The sequence below is a fragment of the Copadichromis virginalis genome, linkage group LG15, assembly GCF_057382275.1.
Source record: "Copadichromis virginalis isolate Kocher_CV1m ecotype Utaka linkage group LG15, C_Virginalis_male_GT1.1, whole genome shotgun sequence".
NCBI lineage: Eukaryota > Metazoa > Chordata > Actinopteri > Cichliformes > Cichlidae > Copadichromis > Copadichromis virginalis.
In genome coordinates, this window is record NC_140632.1 from 41,258,852 (window position 1) to 41,284,744 (window position 25,893).

Below are 25,893 nucleotides of genomic sequence, written 5' to 3' on the forward strand. Positions count from 1 at the left end.
GTCTTCTTGTTTTCGCGCAGTTGACGTCCAAACTCTGCGGTCTTACCGCCACCTGCTGGGCTGTAGCGGGACCTACAGGTGACCGGGTCGAAACGATAGTGTCGATGCTGGTGTTGGTATCGGATCAATACTAGAAAGAGTGATAAGATTTATACATATAAATATTTACATGTGTTAAATGAATTATTTTTTAGAAATTAAAAAAATAAACATCAAACATGCACTGTGACATATGATGTTTTTTTGACTCTCAGGTCTATGCTGTTTGTAGCCTGTAGCACATTTATAGGACTTCTGTCTTATAAATGTGCTACAGGCTACAAACACAAAGTCCTTTAAAGACAGGCACATTTACATTGCAGGTCTTCATAGAAGTTTGAAAATACATAAAAAGCTCACAAACTGTTCTCCACAACACGAGCTGCCTTTATAAGTTCAAAGTACCACTATCTGTACTGGTATCAGCAATACTGGCCCTGCTTGGTATCAGAGTGATACCAAATAAAATCTGCAGTATGGCACAGCACTAATGGGGCATTTTACAAACTTTATAAACGAGGACTATCTCCAGCAATAACATCATTCTTAGATTTTCTCTGACACAGAATTGATTTTCATGATTTTAATAAAGAAATTATAGCGGAACTGTTACTGCTGCCATATTTTGCCTGTGGCATGCTCTTTATGAATAATTGGAGGTAGATAAGATGGCTGTGAAAGCTGAATAAAAAGCAGTTGATACTTATATGCAAAAAAGTTTTTGAAGGAGTTTTTGAAATGTGAATAGAGAAGCAGACTGTTAGTGCTCGTTAGGTCTGTTGTATATCATGTCTGTTGAAAACAAATGATGGATTGAAGACAATATTTTCTGCTTCTCGCACTCTTTGAGTTGTTTTTTCCACTCTAGCTGTGAACATTGAACATTATCCCAGATCCCACAGGGCAAGTGGCAGAATACACCCTGTACAGGTTGCCAGTCTGCCACAGGGCTAAACCACAGAGTCACTGTGATGCACTCAGGTGAGGTCCTGCTGTGAAGACTCAGAGTTTTGATGCTACTTCAGTGACACAAACACTGACATAATAAGTTCATGTAATTGTGACACCAAGAACCACTGCACACCCATACAACAGCAACTACGGTCCCAAGGCAGACCTACCCTACACCATACCCTGCTTTATTAAACATTTTGATTTTAAATTGGGCTATCTTTCTGTCCATCCACTTTCTTCCACTTGTCCAGTTCAGGGTAGCTGGTGGGCTGAAGGGTAACAAGATATCATAGAGTGAGAGAGAAGGTAAACCCTGGAAAGGCTGCCAACTGTCATGGGTCTTAAACATAGAGATATACTACCATTCAAGACTATAGAGTCAATCACGCATATCTGTGGGAGGACCTAGGAAAATATGTGGAAAACACGCAAACTCCATGTGTTGTGCTACAAACAATATTTCTATAGCGAAAGGTGAGGACCTGGTCAAATGCGAAGGTTAGGGGATTTTTTTAGACATATAGTGGGAATTCTGATTTGCAGCAGTCAAATCACTGAAATATATGTTAACCCAAAAAGTTGAATTATATTCTGAAGGAATTTGGTGTCGAGGATGTTAAATAATAAGGAGAAAGTATGTTTCCACCTCCTAAACCCCTAAAGTGAAAGAAGATTCAAAAGAAGCAGCGAAATGAGATTTACACAACTCAACATCGTGGTTTAATTTGGATGTGAATACGTGAGTCCTCTGTGAGAATGACAACCACAACTGTTGTTTTTACACGTTTTCTGAAGGATGGCTGAAGCTGGCCAAGGCAGCTGCCACCTTTGACGGTAAAAATATTCAACACTGCGGAATTATGCTGACCTTTGCACCCACTTCTGTCTTTGTTATTCGCCCGTTGTCTTTACACAGCGCTGTGAATACATTTAAATACATAAATAAATATTTTGCAGTTCTGCCTGTCAAATGAAGTTCAGGGCAAAGCTTCCCCATGTTAAAGATTTGAGTCGCGGGATGACTACGTCATTCAACACGCGACGGCGAGCAGGCTTCTCCATGCTGTTTATCTAGAGTCCAGCGTGTGTGTTTTTGACTCGATCTTGCTGCGATTCTCGTCTTTAGTCATGGAGAAAAAAGGCCCAAATCCTGTTGGGAAAAAACCGAAACCCCAAAAGATGAAAGCGAGCGTCGACCCCGTCAGAAACTTCGAGAAATGGAAGAAAAAGTACAACCGGACCAAAGCACGAGTGAAGCAAGAGAGGGCGCAGAAGAAGAAGCCCGAGTGGCAGGTAGAACGAGAGTACATCGATAAGCTGGTGAGCAGGTATGGAGAAATCAACCTCAAGGAGGTTGTCAAGTTCTCCGACTTCCCCATTTCTAAGAAGACCTTGCTGGGCCTGCAGGAGGCTCAGTATCGGCAGCCTACGGAGATCCAGCGGCAGACCATCGGCTTCGCTCTGCAGGGGAAAGATGTTCTCGGTGCGGCTAAAACTGGCTCCGGTAAGACTTTAGCCTTTCTCATACCGGTCCTGGAGTGTCTCTACCGCCAGCAATGGAGCTCCATGGACGGCCTCGGTGCTCTCATCATCTCTCCCACCCGAGAGCTCGCCTACCAGACCTTTGAAGTCCTGCGCAAGGTGGGCAGGAACCACGAGTTTTCTGCAGGGCTCATCATCGGCGGAAAAGACCTGAAAAGCGAGTGTGAGAGGATTCACCGTACCAACATTGTCATCTGCACCCCGGGCCGACTCCTCCAGCACATGGATGAAACGGCCACCTTCCACGCGTCCGACCTCCACATGCTGGTCCTGGATGAGGCAGACCGCATTCTGGACATGGGCTTTGCAGATACGCTCAATGCCATCGTGGAGAATCTCCCCAAGTCCCGGCAGACTCTGCTGTTTTCTGCCACGCAAACCAAATCAGTCAAAGACCTGGGCCGGCTCAGTCTCAAAGATCCGGAGTATGTGTGGGTGCACGAAAAAGCCAAGTTCAGCACGCCAGCCACGCTGGAGCAGAACTACATCGTGTGTGAGCTCCACCAGAAGGTCAACATGCTCTACTCATTCATTAGAAGCCACCTAAAGAAGAAGATCATAGTCTTCTTCGCCTGCTGCAAGGAGGTGCAGTACCTGTTCCGAGCTTTCTGCCGTCTCCGGCCAGGCATGCCCATCCTGGCGCTGCATGGAAAACAGCAGCAAATGAAGAGGGTGGAGGTGTACAACGACTTCCTCAAGAAGCAAAACGCTGTGCTTTTTGCCACCGACATAGCTGCCAGAGGCCTGGACTTCCCTGCCGTCCACTGGGTGCTGCAGTTTGACTGTCCAGAGGACGCCGACACATACATCCACAGGGTGGGCCGGACGGCCAGGTACAAGGAGGGTGGAGAGGCCCTGCTGCTGCTGCTGCCCTCGGAGGAGAAAGGCATGGTGAAGCAGCTGGAGGAGAAGAAAGTTCCCATCAACAAGATACAAGTGAGACATCATCTACCCATTACACACACACACACACACACACACACACACACACACACACACACTGTTCAGTAGGTTTATGTAAAACAGTAAAATAACTGTTTGATGTTTTTACTCCATTTAGAAGGAGATATTTCAAACCCTCGGTACAGTACTTTGCATTACTCCTCAGGAATTAAGATAAGATAGAACTTTATTAATCCCTCGGGTGGGTTCCTCTGGGAAATTCGACTTCCAAAAAAAAGCACAGCAACGACCGAAGTTACAGAATTGTTATATATATATATATATACACACACACACACACACACACACACACACACACACACACACACACACACACATATATATAAATACAGAGACAAATATAAATAAAATATACAAAGAGGATAAATAGAATAAATAGGAATAAAAATAAAAATACAAGTGAATTGCACATTTCAAGTATTGAGTCTATTGCACTGTTGACTATTTACAAAAAGTATTGCACAAGGTATTGTACAGTGAGGTGCAGAGGCACTACAGCTTAGTAGTGTAGGCACTACACGTTAGTATAACACTGTTAATATCTGCACAAACTGCCGTCCTAACGAGGTGTGCACACGTCAAATAACTTTAAGTATCACTACAAATCTGACAGAAAAGTTGGTGAAAAGACTCACAGTGGTGACAGCAACTCAAATTTAGGAACAAGTACAGGCAGATATAATATGATTATGCTAAACCCAATACTGCTGATACAGCTTAATGTGGTACTTATATTTCAAATATTGCAAAATAAAAAACCTTTGTCCGCACATCTCGTCACCCAGAGCTGTACTAGTCTTAGAAACCTCCTCAGAATATATTTATTATAGTTCATTTATTTAATATACATTTATATGTGGTTTCAAACAGGCAGATTTAAGTGTAGTCACAAAACATTACATAAGATCTGATTAACTTAATTGTTTGGCTACTTCCAGGTGAACCCAGACAAACTGCAGAACGTGCAGCAGAAGCTGGAGGCCTTCCTCGCTCAGGAGAAGGAGCAGAAGGAGCGAGCCCAGAGGTGTTTTGTTTCCTACCTGCGCTCGGTGTACCTCATGAAGAACAAAGAGGTGTTTGATGCCTTTAAGATCAAGCTTCACGAGTACGCTTTGTCCCTCGGCCTCGCTGTGGCCCCAAGGGTTCGGTTCCTAAGTAAAGCTCAGGCACAGAAAGTAGAGAAAGAAGTGCAGGAGGAGGAGTCTGAGGAAGAAGAAGAGCTGAGGAGATTTAAGGCCCAGCTGAAAGGAGAGGTTTCTCGTGAGGAGCGGCAAAACTCGGAGTCAGACGAGTCCAGTGAGGATGAGGACGGTGGTGATGAAGGAGGTTTGGATACGTCCAAGACATTAACCCCGAGTGCAGGTGACGCTGATGACGATGATGATCTACGAGACTTGGACCTGCTGACAGTCAAACGAAAGGATGTCTTTAATCTGACGGAGGATCAGCAGAGTCCAGAGGATCCTGAAAATGACCCAGAAAAGAAAACTGAGAAAGAGACAAAGTACAAAGAAGCTAAAAAGATCCTCAAGAGAAAGTTTCAGGTAAACACCAAAGTGACTTTCAATGAAGAAGGTGAGGCTGTGCAGCTTTGGCCACCAGTCCAGCAAGCAGTGACTGCTGAGGATGAGGGGGAGCAAGAAGAGGAGGACGTTTCGGGAATCAATGTGGAAAAGGCTCGGGAGAGGCTGAAGCGGGAAGATCAAGAGTTTGATAAGCAGGAGTACAGCCGCAAGGTGAAAGCCAAACACCGAGAGAAGCGGCTGAAGGAGAGGGCTGCCAGGAAGGAGGCAAGCAAGCGGGACCAGGACGAGGAGGACGAGGTCGTGGCCTACCTGGCCAATGACAGCGAAGACGAGTTTGACCCCAGTGCCCTGCCAGATCCCGACAAAGTGCACTCGTCGTCTTCTTCGTCGTCAGAGGATGAGGAGGACGAGATGGAAATGGGGTCGTCTAAACGGCAGCACAGCAGTGAAGAGGAAGAGGAGGAGGACAGCGAAGAGGAGGATGAGAAGCATACAGCAGGAAAGAGGAGGAAAGTGAGCGATGAAGATGATGAGCACACAGCTCTGGACACTGGTCTCTCTTTGGCAGAGGATGAGGAGTTAGTCTTACAGTTGCTGGGTGGGCGAAGGTAGATGACCCAAAGAGAACAGAACGGTTCCGTCAGTTCTAATGAGGAGTACTCAAGCTGACCAGTGTTTTACTCTGCAGTGCAAACGTGCAGGTGACTGTTCAGTCCAGAGGCTTCCAATCAGAAACTGCCATCAAACGTTATCAGGACTGATCCCATTGGGTGTGAAAGAAACACTGCTAAATGTTGCCCCGTCCTGATTGGCTTACACAAGAACAGAGTCATAGCAAAGAGACGAGCCAAACATGCTCCTAGAGTGAAGCACCAGTCAGTCATGTTAGAGCACATTAGCAAAAAATAAAAGCTCACTTTGAGGCAGAAGTTGTGACCCAGCTGTTCAAAACAGAAGAAAGATGGCGGTGTGCCATTAATGTGTAACTTTCTCTGTAAAACAGTCAATTCCAGTTTGTAATGCAGACTTTCAGACTTTAAACACGAGCTCGGGGTTGGTCAGTCTCAATAAAGCTTGAGACAGCAACATTACTGAAGGTCCTGCAGAGGGACAATGAGTGCATCTTTATTTTACATGTATTATGTTTAAACTGTTGTTCTACTTTTCCCCAAGTGGCTAAAATGGCCATTAGGCTGCTGAGGTTAAGACTAGGTCATTGTGTTATTGCACTCATAGTGGGATAAAACCGTTTCTGGAAGGTAGTCTGTGACTTTTCAACTGAAAACCAAACAGGAAGTTGTTTTCTGATGCCCACATTAGTATCTGAGGGGTGATCGTTTTCAATCACTGTCCACTGTTAAATGTGAACAGGTTAGCTCCACGATGCCAGAGCTGCTGATGAGGACAAGCGGTGCCTGTTTGGCATCCATGGGGAGCTGTGTTTCTCCAAAAGGACTAAACAGCTTAGTTAATGCACCGATGTTCCCTGTGGCTCCCTGGCTCACCCCTGGAATCGTGGCCTCTTCTTCTTCTTGATCCATGAATATAATTTCATGTCTGAGAGTCACAACTTTGACTTGTCTGATTATTGAGTTATGCTATTAAAATATTTGTAATCATTGAAGTTTTCTTGTCATTGGTTTGAACTTTAAGGACTTTAGGGGTAAATTTCCAGGAATTTCAAGTGAATTCTAGTGACCTGGATGGATCAGCCTGCTCTAAAGTCAGCTGAAGTGCTTCTCTCGGTGTGTGCCTGTTTTTCACAAACATGTACTTCTGTGAAAAATTAAGAATGTCAGGATTACAGTCAGATTGATTTACATTGAGATTTCCCACTTATTTTGCTCCACAGATGCGACGCTACACCCTGCATGTCCAACATGTGTCCAGCAGGTGGAGCTAAAGTGACCCAGTAGCTGCTCATCTCAGTGATCGGCAGCTCCTTGGTTATGCACGTGTTTGGGCTGTTATGTGTTGAGAATGAGGCCGGGTGATGCAGAGCAAGAACAAAAGAGACTTGATTGGAAAAGTGCAAATGTAGATTTAAAACAAATTAGCTTTGTTCCACTACATTTCCCCGTACAAAGCAATTCATGCAATAGACTCAAAAATCCTTTCAGATTCTTATTCAAATATGAAGCAATCGTCTTTTATTTTATTCTATCAACATGCAATAATTTGGTTTGACTGCTCTAAAATAACATCTGAATTTCTACATGTTTAAACACTTGACAATGTATTTAACTCATATGTACCTATTATGGAGAATCATACATGTCATATTTAATCGTAATTATTGAGTCTTTAATGTTGCAGCTGGGGGTGATTTTAATTATATTTATGATGCTTAACCTATATTTTAACAGTTTGAGTGATTAATGTTGTACGCTAAATGAAACAGCACAAACTATTGTTTAAGGAGCCTTTACTGAGTTTACAGAGTAATATTTAGCTGACAGTTTATGCTGAAGGTGAAGAAACAGGAGGACGGGCCAGCCTGTGTTGGAAATAAAACCTTAGAACTGTTAACAACTTATATTTATTTATCTTATAAACCTAAATGTTTTTAGTTTACTGTGAGTGGATGTTAATTTAGACATTAGCAATATTCACCTAGTTGTCTTCTCCTTACCATGTGTGAAAGTAAAAGGAGCTCCTGGAGCAAACCGAAGGGAAAGGTTAGGGAAGTATAATCAAGGTCTTGTTACCCCCAGTCTCGGGCCTTTCCAAACACACACCTGAGGACAAAAGGAAGCCAGCTGCTTTCAGAAGGGTTGGTATGTGTAAAAGTTTCTGAACAAATTTGTGGATTAATTTTATTTCTTTGTTAACCTGAAACTATCACCTTTGAAAATGACAATCCATGTTCTCACCCAATGACATCAGAATAGAATAGAATAGAATAGCCTTTATTGTCATTGTACAGAGTACAATGAAATTGGAGTGCCACTCCCTTGGTGCAAGTTTCAATAATAAATATAAATGTAAAATATAAAAAGTACAAAAAAAACAATCGTAAGTACTCAAACATGTATATACATATATACAGGATAGCAGCATTAATATAATGACAGTATGAATAGCAGCATCAGTGAGTTACTACAACCATACATCTAGATCGCTGAGGTCTGCTGAATACATTTACATTTTATTCAAATACTGCCAAATCACAACTTTAGTTGCATTGATGCACTTTATACTGTAAGGTAGTGATGGCCCGCTTGAAGCTGACGCTCCGGTGCTTCAGAAGCTCTGTGTCGAAGCTTGATTTGTTTGGCCAGAGTCACGTGATCAGTGACGTCCGAAGCTTCATTTAGAGCCTAACTGCTTCGGTGTCTGATTCCCTGGTTTATAAGCAGGTGAATCATTCGCGTTTTGATGGTGACAGATAGAGAACCAGTGATCATTCCACTGGGAGATTTGGAGGCAGCGAGGAAGAGAGGAGGTTCTGTTGTGTGGGAGAATTTTGAGTTGATTTTGGTCGATCGGGTGGGTTTTCCAGCTTTGTGTTCTGGCCCTTTGATTTTGTTTGTGCGTGTTTATTATATCTGAAAACAGGAAAAGGGAAAAATGTCAATAATCTGCTTCCATAATATAAATATCATTAAATAACTTTAGAAAAACTTCCACTTGATTCTTTACATGTAATGTTGTAAAAATATATATTTTATTGTTTAATTAATCTGAAAATGTTAGTCTGCCAAATGTGCAGCAGTTGAATGTATTTATTCTCTTTAGCTGATAGTTTGTGTGGTAGACTGTATAACTGCATCTCTACCAGTTTCTCTGCACTCCAGCCTCCTCTGTGCCATGTGAAGGGATTTCCCTTAAGGCAGGAGAAATTATCTCCACGAAAAGGAACAGGTTCGGCCATCGCACAGTGGAATACATTTTCTTTTTAAATAAAAATGAAAAAGGGTTACCTTAAATACATATTTTTAATTTGCAAGTTCATAAGCATTTTCTCTTTCCAGTTCACAATCAGTTCTAACCCCCAGGTCAAAAATATGTCTGGGAAAATTTCCCTAATGTAATATTATTTATAAATATACCTGTCTAGCGGTTAATTGCATAAGTGCATGGAGGCAGGACCTCAGAGCAGAAGCCTACTCCATAATGTGTTGTACATTATTATATGTATTTATTATATGTAATGTGGTATTTTTCAATTATTCTATTTACCAACATCAAGAAGTCACAAGCAAAGGAAGACCACACAACGGTGCATGTTTAAACAAGGAGAGTTTATTAAACAAATAAACCACATTTTTTAACCCCCCAAAAATACACGTTCAAAGCAACACAACGGCGGCCCAATATCAGACAGAATTCCACTCTGTCGAGTGGGCAATCATTATGAAGCAGTTGGTTTTATTTTGTGGATTCAAGCTGCTCTTCATATTTTTGGCCACCAGATGTCACCAGAGAGGACTGTGTTGAAAAGCTTCGAGTAATGAAATACTTTAAAATTATATTTTGGGGATAAAATTTAGAAGATCGACCCCTAATTACCTGTTTCTTTTATGGAGAAGGAGGGCAAGTGCTCTAAATACTGCACGGCCCTAAATCTACATAAAACAGAAACCAAAGAGTACATCTATTTTACCTTTAAAGTGAAATTCAGAATAGATCGATAAGAAATAACTCGCGGTGATTTGTTAATAAAGTTCGGGCTGGGTCATCTTAGCTGCAGCCCTTGAATGCAGCATAGGACAGCCCGTGAACGTCACACCGTTCTCGAAGCTACCACAGGTGAGCTCGTGCGCCAGGCCTCGTTCCTCCAACGTTTATGTCACGAGTGTCCAACTCGTCCTCGAGAGCTGCTGTCCTGCAGCTTTTAGATGCATCTTTACTCCAACACAGCGTTAATCTAATGGTTAGATGACCTCTTTAGCATGAAACCGAGTTTGGCAGAAGCCTGGTAACAAGCCATTCATTTGGTTCAGCTGTGTCGGAACAAGGATGCATGTAAAAGCTGCAGGACAGCAGCTCTCAGAAATGGAATTGGACCCTTTGGTTTATGTGACTGAACCTCGGTGTGTGGGAGATTTAGCACACAGGTAACGCTTTGTGTCACTGTTAGGTAAGCATGACTTGGATGGGGAAACGTGTAGGACCAAATAAACCTTTTCCCGCTTTAAACCTTTAGCGCAGCCTGTATGTGAGCCCGGCAGGAAACGGGGTTTACCCTCGGATGCTCCTGGTGTTTAACACATGCATACATTTTAAAAACGAAACCGTTCTACATGTAGCTGTCCTGAATTTATTATAGCTGAAAATGATAAAATCGTCTTGTAATTATTAGCATTACATTTTGCCACAGCCGCCATTTTCACCGGTTGGCTCCCAGTTTCGCTTGATTGGATTCAGAAATCTTTCACCAAAACTGGCCGAAATGATCTTGGATTCAGGCCCAAGGAGTCTTAATTTTCCGAAGCATACATGGGTCAGATCCAGCTGAAATACAAATTCACAGAAATGTCCTAAAACCTGGAATAAACGAGTACTTTCGCACTTCCGGTGTCCTTCTTTTCGTGTTAATTGTTTTTCGAGTGGGGGGGTTGGTTGTGTCTCAGGTAAGATCTGTGGTTAACATGAGCCGGTTTCATATTTGTTTGCAAATACATGAAACTTTAGCTACTCCATGTCGAGACAGGTGTTTGCTAACAGGTTGAGATATTAGACACACTTTGGCACGATGCGGGTGACATTGAGTCTAGCAAACCACGGCGCGTTTGAAAAACTCCTTTGTTGTATTTAACTATGCTTTTGCTTTGAACCCTTCTTTCGTTCAGCTGCAGTCATGGCCACAAACAACGTGGTTACTGAAGCTAACAGGCTGGAACCCCAGGCAGCACCCGGGGATGGAGACGCTTCTGTTCAAGTCAGGATACAAGTCGCTGTCACAGCTGCAAGCATGTCACAGAGTGACTCTGTCTCAGCCCCGCCTAAAGTCGTCCCGAGTGGCCAGCCTTCAACCTGTGCAGTGTCAGGGCCTCGCACCTCACCTCCTGTTGTGGTGGTTGCAAATGCAGGCGTGAGTGCAGGTAACCAACAGACAACGAAACAGCCTCAGAACCAGGTGGCCTCCGTGAAACAGGTTACAACCACAGGAAGGACGGTGTTGATAACTGTTCCCAGATCAGCAACTGCACAGCCAGTCACTCCTCGACTGCCACAGGCCACCTCCCCACATCTCCCAGCCAATATCCAGATACCTCCAGGTGAGCTGCACAACCCGCTGACTGTAGTCTACACTGTAATCCCATTACAGATCCTCCTTTATTATATTCCAAAACCTTGTTGGACATGTGCTGTCTATAATTTGCTAATAAACACTTCAGTTAGACGTGTCACCTGCAAGGATAATTCATCAGTTTATTGTAGTGTTTGGGCCACATTTATGGCAGGTATGATGCTGATCCGCAGTGACAGTGGGCAGCTGATGCTAGTATCTCAGCAGGCTTTGGTTCAGGCTCAGCAGGGACAAAGACTTATCAGTGGTCAACCCACCAGGATACTTGCACCGCAGGTGGGTGCATGTGCGTGGCTGCTTTTCTATGTTATTTAATAATGACAGATGTGTGATTGCACCTGTGATGTCAGCTGCATGTCTGCTGTTCAGGTGTGTGCAGCAGCTGAAAGTAAAAGGAATGAGAATGTAACAGTGATCAAGATGACGCCTACTTCCAGTTTCCAGCAAGCAGCACCAGTCCAGAAGACTGCTGTGGTAAAATTACAGGAGTCTGTTTGCAGCTCACAGTCACTGATTGCATGTTATGCAGTGTATGACTGTGTGCACCTCTGACAGTTAGTTTGTTCTTTTAGGTATAGAAAGAAAATCCAAAAAATCGATGCAATAATTACACGACTGATGGACACATTTGTTTTCATTTGAAGTATAAAAAATGTCATTTAGTGACGGTGCTTGAACTTTGTGTTAATAACAATATGTCATCTTTAATCAGTAACACTAATGAAAACAGAATGATGCTGGAAAGTTGCAGTTTGATAAGATCCCGAGTTGAGTAAAAGCAGAGCTCTCCAATGAAACATAAAAAATAATGAGCAACAAACACCAGAGAGGCTCCTGCTGCTGTGATGCTGGCTTTTCTTTGCTGTTCCTGGTTTTAGTTTTTGGTGACTTTGTGTTCAGGTCATTGGTGTTGCCCCCAAACCAGCTCTTGTCCACACGGTGAACGTGGTGTCTGAGCGAGGCAGCCATGCTGGCACTCAGGCAGCAGGCGCTAAAAAGGAATCAGCGCCCACGTTTAGCAAGGTGAGTGCGACCAGGCCCAGCTCCCACCTGCACACTCAGCTTGACCTGGCTCAGCAAGAAGCCATCAAATGAGTTTTTATTTAGATTTTTACTGATACTGTTTATAAAATCCAAGGATTTGTTGTACTGTCAAAGAGGAAATCTTTTCACACAGTTTCCAGTTCAGACTAATTTTTGTAATCTTATACTGGTGTAGCCGCTTAGTTCTTCCTCTTTAAACCAACTTTGTCAGGGACAGCCAGTCAGAACAGAGTTTGAGTTAGGAGTGCAGGAATCCATATGAGGGATATCCTCTCACGAAACACACGACAAAAAGCAGCCACAAATTGAGTTTTTAGAGTAGATGATAACAGCTGAGATAACAGATGAGATGTGATTACTAAATATTTCACCAACAGGAGACGCTGGAAAGTGTGAAGAAGTGCAAGAACTTCTTGGTAACGCTGATCAAGCTGGCCTCCAGTGACTCCAGATCTGTGAACGTGGCTAACAATGTCCAAGCGCTGGTCAGGAGTCTGCTGGTACATCTCTGAAGACACTTTGTTTCTCCTGTTGTTTTTAACCTTGTTTACAAAAAGTATTGTTACTAGGCAGACTGAAAGAGGCTTGTTGGTAAGAGTTAATAAGTTGTTGTATTCTTGTGCTACACGTTTGTAATTTTTAATTCTTATCATGAAGTTCATTATTAAATTACCAGCTTATTTATTTATTTATTGATGAATTTTTTTACCTGCAGGAAGGAAAACTGGAAGCAGAAGCGTTTACGGAGCAGCTCTATGACACGTTGAAGTCGACTCCACAACCCTGCTTGGTGCCTTTTCTCAAGGTATTGAGAAGTAAAGCCGCAAGCAGCAATTTCCTAATGTTGTAAACCTGCTCAACATTTGGCAATAAAACCCTTTCTGATTCTGATTCTGTTGCTTCCTCATCTCCAGATGTCTGTGATTGATTTAAAAATAAAAACCTTTTTGCATTTGTGTAGACTGCGTTACACTTTGCTGAAAGGATGTGAATCACATTGATCATAGCTAGACTGTTACATATTTAGCTGATGACATTTCTGTTTCCTCATTGCCACCAGAAAAGTCTTCCTGCGGTGCGTTGCCTTACTGCAGACCCCCAGTTATTCATCCAGAAAGCTTCAGCTTCCACACCCCCTCCCTCAACACCGTCCTCCAGCATAAAGCAGTCCAACACTGAGATAGGAAAAACCCTCCAGAACAGGCAGCAGGTAACCAGATGCAATATTTTATGGGGGGGAATTTGACATTAATTGTACCAAACATAAACCATGTCTGATCTGTGATCTTATTCATGGATGTTGACGTGATTAAAGGCATTGCTGAGCAGCACTGTTGTATTTGCAGCATCCATGGAGGTTCACAGTTTAACAAAAGTGAAATTCACTGACTTGAAATGCAAAAAGAAAAATCCAGCTGTGCAGTCGGCACAAGAATATATAGTCAAAACAGAAATCAGAGATGGTATACTGAGGAGGAATCGTGCTGTTTTAAATGCATTAAAATGTGGACCTGACTTTGGTCGTCTTGTATTTGCAGGACTGACAGTAAAAATATTTCTTCTTAGGAACATCCTCATGTTACATTAAGCATCCCACATTAATGGTGTGTGCGTGCGTGTGCGTGTGTGTGCGTGCGTGTGCGTGCGTGCGTGCGTGCGTGTGCGTGCGTGCGTGTGCGTGTGCTCCAATTACCTGATTACACTGAAGAACTTAACATGATGCAACCTGAAGTAAGACATTTGAAATTATTCCACCTTTGTTTTATTGATTTCAGCCATGACACACACAGTTAGCAACAGCAAAGTCGATTTTGATTTCAGAACAATGTATGTCCATTATACCCTCCAACACCCCCCAATCCTGGATTCTTCCTCTTCCAGGTCCACACTAAACAAGACACGGCAGAGATCCAGTCTCCACACATAAAAATATCTCAAGCCACATCACCCAGTCACACACCCACACACACAAAAGAAAGTGAGTAACAAGCATAACCAAAAAAACCAGAAACTTCATAATGTCGCCTCGCTCAGTTCACTTCAGTCTCAGGAAGTAAAGTAATAGTGTCCACCAGTAAGAGAAATGATTTCCAGGTTTTGTTAAATTTCCTAATTGAACCTTTTAGAGAGAATCTAAGTTTTTCTAACTTTAAGTTAAAGAGTACGTCCCTCACCCAATGGTCATGAGTTGGGGATGGGGAAGCTTCCACTTCAACAGAATAAGCCTCCGAGCCAGTAAAGTGGTAAAGGCCAAGGCCTTTTTAAGGGGGCCAGATTACTGTAAACTGGGGGGGATGCCAAACATTGCGGAGAGTGGGTTAGGAGGGACAGTCCTCCAAAATGCACTCGGTTTAGAACAAGACCAAAACACGTGGACATGGTTGGCAGGTGATCTGCTACAGGCATCAGTAATGGTTGGATAGATCTTAGATAATTTTGTGTTTGTATAATGTGCTTTACAGACCACCTTGCACTGAATCAAAGCATGACGGGCACAAATTGAGGATGAGTGAATGAGTTTCAAAGCAGAATCCCACTGCTGTTCTGGCAGCTCTTCCTCCCATCTCAGCTTAGTAGGAGAAATTGGTTTGGGGACCAAAGCATCTAGTATTTTATACAAGGCTGGTATCAGTCTGTTTTGATGAGGGTTCGTCTGCAGGATCATATCCAGATTTGTTTCTGGAGGCCGATTGGAGAAAGTGAGGGAACTGCTTTTTTACAAAATCTAGCCTGAAGATAACAAAAAAGTTGGAATCAGGCAGGTTGTATTTAGACGATAGGTCAGCAAAAGATAGAAAGGTGTCCTGACTGTACAAGTCCTTAACAGCCCTGTCATTTATCTTTCCAACTGCTAAAGGCCGCATCAGTGTTTGAAGGTGCAAAATTGCAATTCTTTAGTAAAGGTGTTAGCAAAGACGGCCCACGTAGCCCAACGTATTTTCTGAACTGTCGCCAAATAGTTACCGTTTCCTTAGCTATTGGATTCTCCCCAACAAGGGTCGGAGAGAAAGGGAGTGGTGAGCTGAGTATTGATGATGATGAGTAACGGCAGATAATAAGTAACAGTAACTTAACCCAGAGAATAAAGTCAGCCCCCAAGCCAAAGCTATCCATCACCTCGTAGAGGAAGCTCCACTCGACGCGGTCGAAAGCTTTCTCTGAGTCATGAGATACCACAACCTCTGGAATTGAATTGCACGATGTCTGGATAATATTCAAGAGGCGTCTTGAATAATGATATGAGTGCCTGCCGGCCGTGAACCCCGTCTGATCGAAGGAGATGATTTGTGGCAGAACACGTTGTAGCCAAAGTGCGAAAATTTAGAAAGTATTTTAAAATCAATATTTAAAAGAGGAATTGGTCCATAACTGCTGCACAACAGAGGATCCTTGTCTTTTCTCAAGATTAAACAAATAGTAGCTTCGGACAAAGTCTTGGGTAATTGACATTTTGAAAAGGCTTCATTATACATATCTTTCAACAATGGTGCCATAAGATCAGCATTGGCTTCATAGTATTCTGCAGAGTAGCCGTCAGGGCCCGGCAATTTACCCGTGTTTGAGGATTTAATGGCTTCTTGCACCTCTGCTACAGTAATTGGTCCCCCTAATCCCTTCGTCAGATCTCTATCTATTCTTGGAAAATGTATATTTTGGAGAGTTTCTTCTGATAGAGGTGGAGAGCTTGAAGTGTACAGATCGAAATAGAAACAAACAAATACTTCATTAATTCTAGAGCTGGGCGATATGAGATTTTTTCATATCACGATATGTTTTTTTCATTTCAGGCGATAACGATATCTATCACGATATAAGCCAAATAACTATATTTGTAAGATTTAAATGTGCCGTTGCGCACAAGTAAAATGTGAAATAATCAGCAGCTTGTTTTTATGTAAATATTTATTTCCCATAATAAGTTCAACAGGGTAGATGTACTTAAGGAACATGAGACTTTTTCAGATAAATAAAGGCAAATATTGCAAACTACACAAAAGGCAGCCGCTAAAGCGTTTAAGTTTCAAAATAGAACAAACGAAACAGACTAAATTGTCAATTCCACTTAGAAACAAAATATTAATTCTAAAAATAAATCTTAGTTTGTTTTACAGAAGAACAGACAAAACTGACTAACTTTTGTCAATATCAAATAAACTGAGAACTAAAAGGAAATTCTCAATCTCTCCTTGTTGTATAGCTTAGCTTTTCAAACAGTTTTAACAGTTACTTCAGTCTGACAAAAGCCGAATGACGAATTAGCGCTTCCAGTCAGAGACTGAGGCTACGTCCACACGTACACGGGTATTTTTGAAAACGGAGATTTTCCGTTTTCGTTTTAAAAAATAATCCCGTCCACACATAAAGGCAGAAATGAAGGAAAACGCTGCTATGAACATGCCAAAGCAGCAGGTGGCGCTAGATTCCTAACCGTGCAGAAATGTTGGCCAATCAGAAGTCTAGAAGCCTCGGTGGGAAAAAGTAAACAAAGCTGGGGCATAGAAGCAGAACCGAGTCGTATGTGTGGAGGGACAGTAACTGTGTGTATATGTAAGCATTTAAACACTGCAGAGAGTAGAATTAACAGTATTGTAGAAATTCATTTCACCGAAACAATAACGTGGCGCACAGTGTGATGCATGCACTAGTTTATTGTATTTCCAGACTTGCTTTCGGCACATTTACAGTGCACGCTACTCTGTTTTTTGTCAGACTTGAAATAGCCGAAATACCTTCACACTACGGAGCTTCTATGGCTCTTCCGTTCGACAATCTCTCCGGCGTTGGAACCATCATCTGTTTTCTCTTCGGTCACGCTCGGTTGATTTCTCTAGTCGGCACACTCATTTCCTTCATTACCCGGCGGTACGGTGGCTGGCTGCTTCCCAAACAAACACACGTGCGGCTTGGCACTTGTGCTGTACGTAACAAGTCACGCGACGTGATGCTGCGGCTGTGATTGGTTCGGCTCTGCGCTACTTAATTTGGATTGGCTGACCTTTTTTTATTTTTTTTTATTTTTTTTTAAGAGGACAAGAGCCGAGGTCTATCGCGATAGCTTAATTTCTCTATCGAGTAAAAGTTATATCGCGATACATATCGTTATCGTTCTATCGCCCAGCTCTAATTAATTCCCTCTGGGTCCGATATTATGTCGGAGCCAGACGTTTCCCAGCCTTATCACCGGATTCAAAAAAGCGTTGCTTTGTCTTAATTAATTGAACCATAGCTGTTGCGGTGGTGGTTAAATTGAGACTGGCTTGAAGTTTCACACGTTCTGTATAGAGGTTAGGATCTGGGTTCGATGCATATCTGCCATCTAGATCTTTGATCTTATTCAACACACTGGGCGTGTAAGAAAGCTGAAACAAAGCTATAAGCTGGCCTCTCATGTAGGCTTTCGACGTTTCTCATAGTACACCTCTCGACACTTCAGTGGAATCATTCAATTCAAGGAAACGTGAAAGCTGTGATCTGAAACATTTTGTGTAGTCATCCCTTATCAACAGGCTAGAGTTGAATCTCCAGTGTTTAATGGGTCGAGACGGGGTCGCTAATAACGCATCAAAAGAAACTGGTGAGTGATCTGAAATGGGGATAGCACGATACTCCCAGTGGCTAATTTTACAGAGAAACCTAATATTGATAAGGAAAAGTCTATGCGTGTATATGTGTGGTGGGGATGAGAGAAACGGGAAAATGCCTTTGTCTTAGGATTCGCATGTCGCCATGGATCCACAGCTGAGTTTTGACAGATTCTGGGGTTTCAGCAGATTTACTCAGGGAACAGACCTTAGTTGACGATCTATCCAGCAGAGCGTCCTGAACCAAGTTAAACTCACCTCCAGTAATGAGATGATAGTTTTCCAAGTTTGGGAGTGAAGAGAAAAGTTTAGCTATAAAAGATTCATCGTCCCAGTCGGCCCGTACACGCTGCCAGTAACACAAGTGAGCCCTGCGAGTTTCCTGACACAAATCTGGGTCCGCAATAACTTTATGTTGCTCAAACAGAATATTATTACGAATAAGTATGGCTGTCCCTCTAGCCTTGCCGTTAAATTTGGAGTGATATATAAGTCCCGATCCAGTTTCTCTTGAGTCGCCTCACTTCTTTGTTGCAGAGACGCGCCTCTTGAAGAAAAAACACATCTCCTTTCAACTGCTGTAAATGCGCCATGACTTTGTTAGTTTTGGTTGCATTTCCTGCACCCCTCACATCCCAGGAGACGATTCTAAGACCACTGATTGTGTTCAACATACCTTACTGTAGTCAGACGGGTCTATGATTTGTTGACTTGGCTAAGTTGACAGTGGCCGAGGGAAGACTGCTGTCTGTACTTGAGGTAATAGACTGTGAACAGGAAGGAAAAAGAACAAAACACCGGACTAGGGATGGGTATCGTTTAGGTTGTATCCGATACCAGTACCAAACCGGTACTTTTGAAAGGGTGCTCGAACCGGTGCCTAAAAAATGGAGAACACAAAATTGGTTCAAAAACCTCTCATGTTCAGCTGTTTTTTTGTAAAAAGATAACAATGTTAGGCAGGGCAGGGATAGCTCAGTAGGTAAAGTGGTCGCCCCATGATCGGAAGGTCGGCGGTTCGAATCCACTTAACGGCTACCCTGAGGTACCCCTGAGCAAGGTACCGTCCCTACACACTGCTCCCCGGGCGCCTGCTTAGTGGGCTGCCCACTGCTTCACTGAGTGAATGGGTCAAATGCAGAGAAAAACAAGTAATTTCCCCATGGGGATCAATAAAGTATCCATTATTATTATTATTATTATTATTATTAATGTTAGCCTTTTCTGCAGCTATGGGGCATATATGGTATCACTCTTGGCTGGAAGCAGTGCTTAAACAATGGAAAAAACACAAACTTTGTCCAAAAACCTCTCATGTTTAACTGTTTTCCACTTTTTCTTTGGTCATTTTAGCCTTTTTGGCCAGGGTGAAGGGAGCATCTGCCATCAAACAAGAAGACAGCCGCATGTAGCTATGATGATGTTTGCTAGTTCACCTTACATGCATTAATGTAATAACGTGGTTAGCCTACTCAACGTAAATTACACACGAACAACATGAAGCTACTCACGCAGAGAAGAACAGCTGCTGCTGCATCATCATCCTCATCATTTCTGCTACACTGGCAGGGCTAGGGGCCAGGACTCTCCTCTTCGGGTTTTTGGGGGATGTTGCTAACTCCGGGTCCGATAACAGGCACCACACCCGCAGTAGATGTGCTCGGTGTGAGGTCTCGCAGCAAGCTCTCAAATACGGCGCATTTCTGGGCTTTTAAAAAAAAAACTCTATGCGTCGCCAGGTGTTTCATCAGATTCGAGGTGTTACCTCCTTTGACAGTATCACAGTATCAGCTTAAAGCACTTGTTGCTGCTGAGTTTGCATCTTTTGCTGTGAAGTACAGCCAGACTTTGACCGCTTCGCCTTGGACATTTTTAATCTGTAGCTCTGCTCTAAAAGAACCTATGTACCTGGACCCGCCTACTGTCCTCGGAAACGTAAAATGATTGGCTAGAAGTGTATCACAGCTCAGGAAAAAAAAGCACCGAAATGTGCGCTGCTTTTCGGTCTGGTTACTACCGTTTATGTCAGAACCGGTGCCATCATGGCACCAGATACTGGTACCCATCCCTACACCGGACAATACAAATACACATGGAACGACATAAACTGGACCTGGAAACCCCTGAAAACAAAACTTGCAAGTGTCCACTGCACAGCAGGGTGTAAACGTTCCCCTGCAAAGACTTCGCCATCACCACTCTATCTTCCCTGTGGCGGCTAAGGTCTCACTATGAAAATACACCTTGTCCTTGTTCTACTAGAAAAATTGAGAACCAGGTTGTATCTTACTATACAAAAACACACAAAAGAAAAACACACAAAAAATCAGAGGTGTTGTTGTCCAACATTTGAAATTATAGTTAAGATATTAAGAGCCTTTTTTATTGTATTAATACAAATGTGTATGAGATATTTAGATGGCATAGAAACTTACAGCTGGAGTCATTTTTATGATCATAGTGTTGGATTTATGATGATGACCTTTTTTTAAAATGCAGGTTTTCCAGCCTCGAGGAGTGGCTCTGAGACCTGGCCTGACGACATTAGTCCAGTCCAGAAATTGCATATCTAAGAAACCCACCACTCGGCCCATAGTGGGATACTCGGGAAAAAACTTCTCAGGTAAACTTTGTTAAAATTTAGATTTGGAGCCACGTCGAGGTGAACACAGAACTGATCAATCAGCTCATTTTTGTTCCTCTAGTTGTTTATTTCATTGTGAGGGTGTTGTTTTGTTTTTTTAATAATTGTACACAGTCAGGGTGCTTCAGTGTGTCCTCACAATGTTTCAGGAGACCTAAATGTGTTTTTTAGGCTTTAGAAATTCAAAAGTGTAGTGGAATTACATGTACAGACCATATGACACCAAGAGACGCTTGCATGACCCTGGCGTGCTCTCACTCTTTATGCATTTTGCTGTTTTATAGGAGGTTTTTCGGTAAAGCAGCCCTTCCCTCGTGAGCCACCTAATTCTACCAAATTTGCATTCAGAGACAGTTCAGGATCTTACAAGTAAGATATAAAGTTCACACATTTGAGACTTTAATAGGAATTTTGTGGTGGTTGGAATCGGTGCACTATGGGGTGGATGAAAGGAAGTGTGTAAAAGCAGCCCTACATCCAGCTGTTTGTCCTTCAAAGTGGAGCTGTGCTGGTTCACACAGCTCGCACCCTTCATATGCACAATCCGCCGTCACAGAGAGGGGGTGTCTTCATCTGTGGCAGGTGGTTGTGTGACATCTGAGATCCAACAGTCACCTAATGTTGCATGATGAGAGAATATTAAGCAGCAGTCTAACTGCAGCAGCAACATTTAATCACAAACGTCCTCAGCACAAATGTGTGTTGTGTCCCAGAGAAGATGATGATATTAATGACGTCACCTCCATGGCTGGAGTCAACCTGAGAGAGGAGAACGCACAGATCTTGACCAGCACGGTTGGTGCTGTGGTGCAGTCGTGTCAGGATCAGCTGTTCCTGTCCACTCACCCGGTGCTCAGCAGAATCCTTCACACAGGTACAAGATCCACACTGAGACACATGTTTATTACAGACACTGTCTCAGACTAGTCTCTGAGACTCCCAGGATGTGATATTGTCATGCACCCTCTGTTAGGACAGGCTCTGGGAGTAACCGATGTTGGTCCAGATGTGGTTGCTTTGGTTTCTCATGCTACTCAGGAGTTTCTTCGTGGGCTGCTGGAGAAACTCACTGTAATGGCAGAACACCGCAAGACAGCCCTGAAGGTAAAGATGTAAAACACAGGCATGAATAAGACCCGAGCAGGGATGCATCTACTAACGCCACGAGGTGTTAATACATGCATCAGCCGCTCATCTGAAAAACCCAGCTGAGGTAATGTCCATCTAGTTTACTGTGGCATTCCTGGTGCTTGGCACTTGTTAAGATGTTGTTAACAAGATGTTATTTTGAAGCACTATCATATACTTTATATGGAGACATGGCCTGCAAAGGACCGTGAACCTGTGGCAAACTAATGCAACATGTGGTCCCTTTGTGTTAAATTTGTCTTTCAACAGCAGAACTCGTGGCACACGCAAGTCAGTGACGTTCGTTCTCAGCTTCGCTTCCTGGAGGAAATTGAGACCTTGCAGAAGAAGAAGAGAGATGAGGAGGAGAGGGAGAGATTGCTGCGTTTTGCCAGAGTAGGTGAAGCCAGAATAAGGCTGCACTCTTATCAAACGAGAATTTTACAACTCTAACACGATTAGTGTTTTTAGATTCAATGTGTCTTTGAAAACAACTACTGAGAAGAGTTTGTGCATTAAATCCTGGATTACATGTCTGGTTGTGATCACAGAGTCGCTCTCACACTGAAGATCCAGAGTATCAGCAGCTCAAGCAAAAAGCCAAAGAGGTGCGTTTCCTTCTCTAAAACCTCCACAGGAGTCATTCTTCCACCTGCCCCCGTTTATGTTGGCGTTTGTGAGCTCTGTTTACTCTGGGAGGCAGAAACTGTTGTTCTGACTGCAGGTTGGAACTGTGAAGAAAGAACATGTATATAACATGAACATTGCCACTATAAGTCCAAATTTAAAGGCTTGATTGTTTTTTGAGCCACATGTGACCACTTTTCAGATAAAAGTCAACTTAAAATTATCAGGAGGGTGTCAGGTAACACTACTGGTTAGTACGCATCATCCATAGACTGTTTGACTTCACAGAGGGAGGGATTGTAAACCTTAACTGAACAATGCTACATGTGGGCTGAATACAGATCAGCTGAAAGGGAAGGACAGGCGAAGTAACAGCAGTAAGAGTGGCCGAGGTGACCTGCTGTTCCCGTCCCACAGACTAGCAGTGCATCATCACGGAGATGAAGTCTAGAAGACTCGAGCAGGCCTGTGTCAGTCGAAGTAGCCACACCTCTGTTAATTCTGAAGCCTTGATAAGATTTAGTCTGTCAGTTGTAGTGAAGGAGAGATGCAGCCCACAGTCATTCATGTTCCAGGCCATAAGCTTCTCTATTCTGCTGGAAATCTGGGTCATTGTGGGAACGGCAGTTCGTATTTTATCGCTGGCTTCATTTCAGCATCAGGAAGTCAAACTCTGTAAGTCCCTGCTACTTTTCATGCTAATTGTTCGTTTAATAATACGATGGTGTGTGTGATGTTTTTGGCTGGCAGGAGACGGAGTAGTGTGAGGAAGATGAAAGGCAGCGGTAGCACTGCGGCTATTTAAGGAGGCGGAAACGCCACACATGGCGTGTTTAGCTGTAGCTGTGTAGCTCGCAGCCATCACGCCCCCAGAGGCTTCTCCACAGCAACACAATCTGTTCATTTACATGCCCTCCCACCCCCACACACACACTCAACCTCTGCACTGCACACAAGCTAGCACTTTGCCAAGTCTGTACCTACACAAGTACTGAGAGTATGAGTAGGTACAAACTGAAAGGATTCCCACTGGTGAATATCGTGCCTTTAGTGACACGCACTTAACAAAGTTGGTGTGGATTTGATTAACAAATCTTTGCCATAATTTGTCATATATATTTAGCTACAGCTGCCTCATCAAGCAACGTGCATTTGCCTCTAAACCCTGGCTTATATATTGCATGTATAAAACAATGACAGTGTGTCCACGTATGCATACAGAAAATATGTGTGAAAACATAAATGTTTACGAATTCGTTGTCTTCTCTTTTCAGTTGCAACAAATAGAGGAAGCTCAGCTGCAGCAGAGGGAGGCCAACCTCGCTGCTCTGGCTGCCATTGGCCCTCGCAGGAAGAGACCCCTGGATCAGGCCGACAGCCAGGTGGGTGCACAAAGTTTTGTTTTCTATTCTTTTGTGGTCTGAATGGATCATTTCAGAAACATCTTTTCTAATTTGATATCTGTGAATGTTTAACCTGCTGCTGTAAAACTGCTGCCCTCCTCAGCTGATGAAGACACAGCAAATCTAGAACCTGCTGCAGTTAGCCTGTATAAGACTGTTAGTTTAGCTCATTGAGTCTTTAATTCTTTGTGTGTTTAAGTCGCAGCACTTCAGGCTGTAGGTTTATAGATGGGGACGCTCTGTTAGCTGCACACTCTACCCGCTGCCTTTGAACTCCATTACCCAGAGGAAAAGACTGCGTGCCGCCTCTGTTTCCTCTCGCTGCTGCAGGCCTTCCTCCACGTCTGTACAGACTTTACCTCAGCTAGTTCAGCAAACATTGACAGGAAGCATGGAGTAGTGATGGAGAGAGCGCCATCTTTGCACAGATGTTCTTTTTCAATATCGAGTTAGTGCTCAGATCACACATCAGTTATGTTATCAGTAACCAGAAGAAGCCTTTCCCCTTCATTTTAAAATGTTTTAGACATGGTTTGAAATGAGACTGATTTAAGTGTGATCGCGGAGAATATTTGAAACCTAAAGCAACATATTAGCTACCTAACAGGAAAGATGCTGTTTTAAAACCTGCCAATGAGATTATTTTTATTATGTCAGGATAATTACGAGCATAAAACTGAACGAGGGAGACGTCCTCTCCGTACTCTTGCTGGTGGATGGATCATCACCTCTGGGCTGCTTTGTTTTAAGAGATCAGATTAAATTAAATCTGTAGCAGCCAAGCGAGCTGAAGAGCAGGAGCATGTGTTTATGTCGCAACACAACCAGCAGGTTCATGCAGGGAGGGTAACACAGAAACTGTCTGTGTGTCAGGTGTGTGTGCTGCCCAGACCAGGTGTTCACAGAGTGACCCGGCTGATCCTGAAGGATCTGCTGGTGTGTATGGAGGAGGAACCCTTTCTGCGTCACTCTCTCACCCTCTACAAAGCCATGCTTTGATCAGCTGATTGTCTTCCTGCAGTTGATCTAAAATAATTTGTTGGAGTCCTCGTTTTGTGATATTCTGTTTTGCTTTTTGTCACGGTCGGGTTCAGCTGCATTTGAATCGCAGTCAGTTTTGGTTTTGCTGTTGTTCTGTTGGAAAAACTAAATGTGAAAGTGAGCACAGCTGTGTGTCCGTGAGCTGTGTGGAAAAAGTAAAGTGACTGTGGTTTCCTGCTGGATTGTTGGGTTTTTTCCACGATTAAAAACATGTTGAAATTGCACATCTCACTGTGTCTTTGTTTCTTACCTACAGTTGCAGATTCTTTCCTCTGCGACAGAAGACTGTAGTGCAAAGGAAGTTTTGTTGCTTAACCAGGAAACTGTAGTTTTACCTCTGAGTTTTTAGGGTCATGAAGGTTCAAAAAAATAATAAATCGGAGTCAGTAGCTTGAAGCAGCCCAACTAAATATTCACTTGCACTTATTAAGGAAAGAAATTAAGGACATTCTTCACTTCTTACTTTTTTCTCTTCTTCACTGCAAGTTGTGAGACCATGACATGATTTTTCTCATAGTTTGTAAAATATACGATCTACTGCCAGGATACCTGTCCATGAACCTGGCTAAACTGGGAAACCCTGAGTTGAGTAGGTGATCAGCTGTGTGACTGCTTGATGTGAGGGTAAGTGTAGCTGGTCAGTGCTACAATTCCTTAAAGACTTGATTTGTAATATGGGCTGTTGGCACGATGCTGTCAGTCGGATAGCTCATTGCTGTAATTAAGCGTAGCTGAACTCAGTGATGCGGTGCAGTTCTGGCCTGTCGCTTGCATCCACACCAACAGCCAGGGAACAATCTTAAATAACCTTAGCAAGATGTTTTCAGGTAGCATGAAGAAGCACCATCCCGCTGGAAGCGCCCACAAACCTGACATTTCTAGTCTTACAAAACTTCAGAAAATTAAGTCAGATGCCAAAAATCTGAGCTTTCCTGCGATTGGCTCCTAATGACTTTGTATGCTCAGTCACTGAATACAACTTTAAGTTTTTGTCAAACAGAATCTCCATTAGACTCAGAAATAGGGCTGCCACGATTTGTCGACTAGTCACGATTACGTCGACTATCAAAATCGTCGACGACTGATTTAATAGTCGACGCGTCGTTTGAAGCTTTGTAAGATCCCAAAAGACGCAGAAATAAGT

The 25,893-nt window shown here is 43.1% G+C and overlaps 2 protein-coding genes across 10 annotated transcripts; both read left to right on the forward strand.

The window, feature by feature from the left end:
• The first annotated feature begins 2,037 nt into the window (after positions 1 to 2,037).
• ddx10 (DEAD (Asp-Glu-Ala-Asp) box polypeptide 10) lies at positions 2,038 to 6,648 on the forward strand. Its single transcript, XM_085433436.1, has 2 exons — positions 2,038 to 3,471; positions 4,437 to 6,648. The coding sequence occupies exons 1-2, from the start codon at positions 2,122 to 2,124 to the stop codon at positions 5,634 to 5,636; spliced, it is 2,550 nt and encodes an 849-aa protein (XP_085289562.1). The 5' UTR covers positions 2,038 to 2,121; the 3' UTR covers positions 5,637 to 6,648.
• A 3,069-nt stretch (positions 6,649 to 9,717) lies between these two features.
• On the forward strand, positions 9,718 to 24,973 carry LOC146693074 (transcription initiation factor TFIID subunit 4-like). Of its 9 annotated transcripts, none has more exons than XM_085433439.1 (16): positions 9,718 to 9,776; positions 10,820 to 11,248; positions 11,435 to 11,556; positions 11,650 to 11,754; positions 12,181 to 12,303; positions 12,702 to 12,824; positions 13,040 to 13,129; positions 13,385 to 13,534; positions 20,406 to 20,529; positions 20,835 to 20,919; positions 21,264 to 21,424; positions 21,524 to 21,654; positions 21,952 to 22,074; positions 22,230 to 22,286; positions 23,580 to 23,687; positions 24,582 to 24,973. In XM_085433439.1, exons 1-16 carry the CDS (start codon positions 9,725 to 9,727, stop codon positions 24,705 to 24,707), a joined length of 2,109 nt encoding a protein of 702 aa, XP_085289565.1. In that variant the 5' UTR covers positions 9,718 to 9,724; the 3' UTR covers positions 24,708 to 24,973. The 9 variants fall into 9 exon arrangements, with proteins under 9 accessions (XP_085289565.1, XP_085289569.1, XP_085289568.1 ...); XM_085433443.1 differs by lacking the exon at positions 24,582 to 24,973 and adding an exon at positions 23,908 to 24,575 and having other exon boundaries at positions 21,949 to 22,074; XM_085433442.1 differs by lacking the exon at positions 24,582 to 24,973 and adding an exon at positions 23,812 to 23,893 and having other exon boundaries at positions 21,949 to 22,074.
• Positions 24,974 to 25,893: the final 920 nt, after the last annotated feature.